The sequence below is a fragment of the Melitaea cinxia genome, chromosome 16, assembly GCF_905220565.1.
Source record: "Melitaea cinxia chromosome 16, ilMelCinx1.1, whole genome shotgun sequence".
Lineage (NCBI taxonomy): Eukaryota > Metazoa > Arthropoda > Insecta > Lepidoptera > Nymphalidae > Melitaea > Melitaea cinxia.
The window spans coordinates 16,394,513-16,401,293 of NC_059409.1; the positions used below are offsets into that span (position 1 = coordinate 16,394,513).

General features: G+C 35.4%; 1 protein-coding gene across 1 annotated transcript; it reads right to left on the reverse strand.

Moving 5' to 3' along the window:
* Positions 1-2,473: 2,473 nt before the first annotated feature.
* Positions 2,474-6,385, reverse strand: LOC123660992 (piggyBac transposable element-derived protein 3-like). The gene is made up of 2 exons (XM_045596008.1): positions 6,294-6,385; positions 2,474-2,819 (listed from the first exon to the last, which is right to left on the reverse strand). The coding sequence occupies exons 1-2, from the start codon at positions 6,383-6,385 to the stop codon at positions 2,474-2,476; spliced, it is 438 nt and encodes a 145-aa protein (XP_045451964.1).
* Positions 6,386-6,781: the final 396 nt, after the last annotated feature.

Below are 6,781 nucleotides of genomic sequence, written 5' to 3' on the forward strand. Positions count from 1 at the left end.
ACTGAGGTAGGGCACAGCAGGAATTTCCTGCTCAAAATATGGAGCAGCCCGACTGGGGTAGTACCTCGACCTTACAGAAGACCACAGCTAAATAATACAGTTTTCAAGCAGTATTGTGTTCCTGTTGGTGAGTAGGGTGACCAGAGCTCCTGGGGGGATTGGGGATTGGGTCGGCAACGCGCTTTCGATGCTTCTGGTATTGTAGGCGTCTATAAGCTACGGTAATCTCTTACCATCAGGTGAGCCGTACGCTTGTTTGCCGACCTAGTGATATAAAAAAAAAAAAAATAATTTTATTAAACCTTGCTGGGGTAGACGTATTCTTTAAACGATTAATCTTACAATATCTGTTACGTACACTTTATAAATTTACTTACTCAAATATTAGGTATGTAGGTGGTGGTACAGATAGTAAGAAGTCCTAAACAAATAAATAATAGATCTAAAGCCCGTTTCACGTAGGTAATAGGATAATATACGTGGAGTAATTGTGAGGTTTTTTTTTCTAAAAAGGAAGGCAAACATTTAACATTAGCGTATTAATATATACAAGTGGTCACCTTGTGGTTGAAATTCTACCATAATTGATTTAAATTATAAGATTAATAAAATAGTACACAATTGTGTTATTTCAGAACTTTTGACTGGTTGGGCCGATTTCAATGAATTTTATTTAAATCGAAAGGTGTTGCGTGTCATTTGATCCAACATCTATTAATTTCTTATGATATTTATCTTATGATGCGTATTTACTTGACATTTATTCGTCAATCTACGTTATATTAAGCCGCATAACTTTTTACTGGGTTTACCGACTTCGATAATTCTTACTTTAATCGAAAACGAATGCTCGTCATTTAGTATTACTAAAATTTGATCGAGATCTGCTTACTAGTATTTGAATAATCTTTGATAACGCGTATTTTTTGACTGTTTTTTGTATTATACCTTATAACATTTTCGAGTCAATATAAATTCTCTGGCTTTGTAATACACAGGCCGAAGACGGGCAGCAGCGTCTTCGGTGCGACAAAGCCAGTACTGCGGTCACCAACCCGCCTGCCCAGCGTGGTGACTATGGGCAAAACACATGAGTTCACGTTATTTTTGGCGTAAACTTGTGGAGGCCTATGTCCAGCAGTGGACTGTATAGGCTGTAATGATGAGTTCTTTACAATTGCAATATATCAATAACTTATTATTTACCGTATTTACCGTAATCACACACGTGTCGCTGCCCCGCGCATATTGTCGGTTCAGCGCACGTGCAGGCGAGGTTCTTGTGCCGCTGCTACCAGAGCGTTTCTGCCTGACGCCATCGACGGTCATCTGGAATAAATTCACAAAAGGTTGCATTAGAATAATTCCTTGTTTTTCTTTTTTGTTTTATGGTTAAAATTTCATGTGTCGTGGATAGTTATAGCTGTACGTGTAACACCATTTTAGAAAAGTGAATACTTAGTAATAGTAACGTTCAAAGAAGTATTAACAAACGCGATCTTGTCCCCAGAACAGTGACCTCTTCAATACAATCTTCAGGTACAGAAAACGACTTAGAAAATACAGTTAGGATATGTAGGTAATAATAATTGTAATGTGAATTAGGTTCTTTTAGCGCGATATTACACATACAGACACAGTGTTTTAGCTTACCAGCAAAAACGATGTAGCGTTGTCACTGGCTTAGTTATCTTTTCCGCTCGTCACACGGAATTACCCTATACTTGGCAGAGAATTTTAATTTAAAAAAAAAAAAACTTTTGCTACTTTTCTGCTTTAATTGGATTAAAAGGATGTAAGGAAAAATAAAATAAAAAATCCCTGAATTTCAGTTTTCAGGATATATTATGTGTCTTTATGTGCACACTGCCATGTAATCACTAAACTAAAAAAGAAACAAAACATAAAAAATAACATGAATTTCTTAAAATACTTAAAATAAAAGCCTCTAAATTATAACATATCAACAAGTTTTGAGAATTTTTAGGAACTAAATCTATGAGTATGGTATGTGACGACATAATTATCACATATAGTTCTACTTTAAAAAAAAAACAATGTTAAACTTTATATTAATTTTTATCACAAAATGCAGTCATAATGCTCTGAGATCAAAGTTTACTTAATTATCTATCTACCGTGTAAAAATATAAAAAACTTAATCACTATTGTTAGTATGAAAATCCATAAAGCAATTTCGCCCTTTAACTATACATAGTCATGCGTTACACTTTGGACAAAAACATTTGGTTTGGTGTTTGGTACAGTTTCTACACCTGTCTTTTGTCATAAAAGTAGGAAGATGTCCCGTCAGGTCATAACGAGTAGCGTCATCAGGTCTCTCCGCAACTGGCGTTTTTACTTTTTTCACAAATTTGGAAAATGCAACAGGTTGTAGATTTGAAGAACTCCTCTCAAATAAACGCAGTTGCCTAAATAATGCGACTCGAAACTTCTTGAGTGGCAATAGTTTTTATTTATCACTGTTTTCATGACGATACAGCAGCCAGAAATTATTGATGCAGATGTCCAGAATCTGTGAAAATAATACTAAATACCAACGATGACCTTTCAACTCAGTACGGTATAAAGCGACTAGCATGTCGGCTAGATCAACTCCACCCATATTTCCGTTATAGTGCTTTATTAAATTTGGGCATGTGACTAGATCATTCTTCTTTTCTTCTTTCTTGTACCGCATTACATTCTGTACAGGATGGGCTTCAACATAAGTACTTGCAGCTAAAACAAACTTATTGTCAAACCACTTTACAACAGCGATATTATGTTCGTGGGACACGACTTGAGCAAAAGCCCCTCTGCCCCTTTTCTTCAAATCCTTATCACTTGGTTATTTTTCTCTACCCCTCGAAGTCGATTTGCCCTAATAGTACTTAAAGAGAATATACCGTACTCATTCCTCACATGATGCATCAGTTCGAAGAAGAATAGAAGGTGAGTTTGTAGTAGAATCGACAGTTTTTTGTCTGAATCTCGACTCTTCATGGACAGAAGCAATGGCGCATATTTCTCGATACTCACAGTCATCACTATCGGAGATGTTTACATTTTCGACAGAAGACGCTACTGATCGGACAGAGGAACTGTCTTCTGAGATGTCTTGACAAGGCCTACATATCTATCTATGAGTTGTCTGGAAGAAATGGCTAAGTCCGCCTATTGTACTTCACTGTCTGTAACTATTTTTATGCTTTGTTTGTATATGTATTTGTGGTGTACAATAAAGTATAAAATAAATAATAAATAATATCTGGAATTCATCTTCCGAAGATTCGCTGGATTCCACATCAGATACTTAACTCCGCATTTAGGCACCAAAGCTAGTATTTTTCTACTTCTAGTCATCTGAAAGAAAAGTGTTGCAAGCTAAGGAATAGGGATTTGGTAAAACGGGTAATATAAATTGTTGTCATGCATTATGAAAAAAAACTCGGTTTGAGCAAAGGCTTGAATATATAGTAGCACAGTAGGCAATGTGCACTTTAAGACACAACATTTACAAACAGTTATAGTCTGTGACGTTGGCAGTGTGCATTTAAATATACACAAGAAATGTTGAGTCATTCACGGTGAACCAGGCAGTGCGTATTTTAATGCACACATAACAAAAATTGTGAATAACTATATATACAAAACAAATAGCTCAAAAATAATATCACCAAATAATTGCATAAAGCTTTCAGAAAGTAAAATTATAAAAATTTTATACATTTAACCTAATTATATTTAGATAAAATAAGATACTTACAGGGTGTTGCGCAGGCGTTGACCGATGGCTCGCCATTTTGTTCACCACTGACAATATGTGTGCGAGAGGGATATAATTTTCTTTTTCTTATGCAAAGAAACATCTACGAAGTCACTTTGAATTTTTACTAAAGCGGTTCAATGTTAATATTCCATTTTAAAAAAAAAACTTAAATAAATGTGCATTTAAGTTCACAATGTCAAGTATAGGGTTAATGAAAACATTCTAATGACTTTTTCGTACAACTCGACGTACCATTGAACTATTCACTCGAAGTGCCTCTCGAGTTCCTGCTTCTTGCACTTCCCAATGTACTTTCACTTCACTTTGACTTATTAAAACTAACTATGATTGTTATTTGATAAACCAGTAAGGAGGTAGGCACGACAGAACCACGGAGACACGGAGCTTTAGATTCGATGGAAATAGTAAGTATGGTGGGAATGCTGATGACAAGTATTTAGATTTCATTTTAACACATATTTACGTCAATTCGACCTGTTAGTATGACTAGCTTCCAGAGAGACATTATAAAAAGATGTGTCACGACGGCTGGCGAGTAACTGGAGAATAGTTGGACGAGTGAAGTTGACGGTTCCTTTTATACAAAAGAGGGCGGGGTCTAAATTTTAAAACTCTTCCCCCTTGCTGACGCAGTACCGTAAAAGGGTTGGTCCCGCTACCTGTTTGAGCGAGACCCATTGAAAGGAAAGGGACGGAATGCGATCTACAGTTGTCCATTAACTGTTACCGTTTTTTTATATTAACGGTCTTTGTAAATGGTCAGACTTTAAACTAGATCTAAAATAAGACACAATATTATAAACTTTTTCTCGCTAAATAAATATACACCCATACTTATAACAGACACTAAGACAAGACACTACATTTGAACGATACACTACATTGAAGACCACGTGTCATACAATTCACAAACATTCCCGCGTGAATGTCTCTAACAACAACATGGCCACGGGCCGCCTACTAGTACTGCTGGAGATGTGAATGATTGACCACAAAAGGGGTTGCGAAAATATTTACTAACTAGCTGGTACCCGCGACTTCGTCTGCGCAGGATTAGTAAGTACTTCGAGCAGCTTATTATCTCCTCAATATCTATCTTTATACCAAAATTCATCAAAATTGGTTCTCCGACATAAAAATCAATTTGTTACTACCAATGTGCATTAGAAATCTATTATATTATCAATTTTTATTGTATTTATGGTTCACTGTTTTTGCGATAATGGTAAGCCATCATCATAAAAGATAGATATATGCTGTCGCGGACTTTTTTGTAGGACTAATTAGACAAACATTTCTCTTATACATGATATTATATGTAAACTCTACAGCTTTTGCAGCGCACGCCAGAATAGCTCGCAGATGGCAGATTTTTTTGCGACCTACTTGACAATTATCGTTATAGAAGATTTTAGATTAACATGGTTACCTACTTCTATTACGAAAATTATTCGAAAACGGGATATTTACCTCGTTTATTATTTTCGCTTTGCGGAGCTCGATGTTTCGACATTGACTTCGAATGTTTTGATCACGAGACTCTCGTGAGTCGAGAAAATAATAAAACATGGTAAATATGCCGTTTTCGAATAATTTTCGTAATTATCGTTATATTTCGTACAATTCATACACTATCTTTAAAAATTATAGCCTATGTGCTATTCTAATATGTAAGATATATTATTGTAAGCTTTCATTAAAATCCACTCGGTAGTTTTTGCGTGAAAGAGGAACAAACATCCATACATACAAACTCTCGCATTTATAATATTAGTAGGATTATCGAATGATATAATAATAATAGTAAACTGCAATAATAATATGCGAATAGCAATATCTCATAAATATAGTAGAATTCGACAGTTAAAAAGAATAATGATTAAAAAAAATTACCGTCGGATACAGTCATCCGTCAAATAGCGTTATCCACAACTGCTGTAACTGGCCCTAAGATTGGGAGAAATAAACGTGGTTTTATTTGTCCTAATCTTATTTAATATTTATAAATTTAGGGTCAACTGTAACACAGCACCTCAAGCAACGCTACCGCCACCGAGTCACTTTATTTACATTTATAGAATCAGTTTGTTTACTGATAACGACTAAGCCGATTCCAATAAATAATTAATATATAGTATATATATAGTATGTGTGTAAATAATTTAAGTCGCGAGTGAATAGGCTCCTTCTAGGTACGCGTGTTCCATCCTTTCAACATTTTCACTTAACATCAGGTGAAATAGTGGTAAAACGCAAGCCTATCTTATATATAAAATTTTCTTGTCACAATGTTAGTTAAAAAACTACGGCTGGACCGATTTTTATGAAATTTTATGTGAATATCGGGTAGGTCTGAGAATCGGCCAACATCTATTTTTCATACCCCAAAGTTCAAAGGGCAAAGGATTAAGGGGGTTAATAATATATATGGCAAAAAAACGTTTTCGGGGTCAGCTAGTCTTTATATATAAAAAAATAGGTACGATTAAAAGAAGGATACCTGTTCATCGGTGATCCAGAAGGCGCCATCAACGCCATCTCCTCTGATTGAGACACAATATGTTTTGTGTAAAAATAAACGCAGTCCGACATTATGACGACGTGTTATTTTTCTCTTTTACTTTTAATTAAGTAAATTGTATTAAATATTATTTCACTACGACATAAACTACATAAATGTATGAACTAACCATTTCATTATTATTTTTTCTTCTAATACCGTCATTCAAAACGCAGAATGTTTATGTTGGTAACATTGACTAACGAAACTAAACTAAAGTCATTTTCCTACCCGCTAGTATCTAAATTCTAAGTTAAGGCGATGTTACGCTTTGGTGTAGTGGTGGGTGTAATGTGTAGGCGCTTACACTCTGGCGAATGCAGGTTCGATTCCCGCTCGGACAATTCCGAATTTCCATATATTTGTATTTGTACCTATTGTATTTCTTTCCCAGTTGTCTGTCTCTGTGGGTCTCCCCGCCATGCCTC

Excerpts from the sequence above, each read along its gene's own strand:
- LOC123660992 (XM_045596008.1), bottom strand. The coding sequence starts at position 6,385 with ATGTCGGACTGCGTTTATTTTTACACAAAACATATTGTGTCTCAATCA. Across the intron at positions 2,820-6,293 it reads TCTGGATCACCGATGAACAG|AGGGGCTTTTGCTCAAGTCG; the intron begins GTATCCTTCTTT and ends GAAAAGGGGCAG.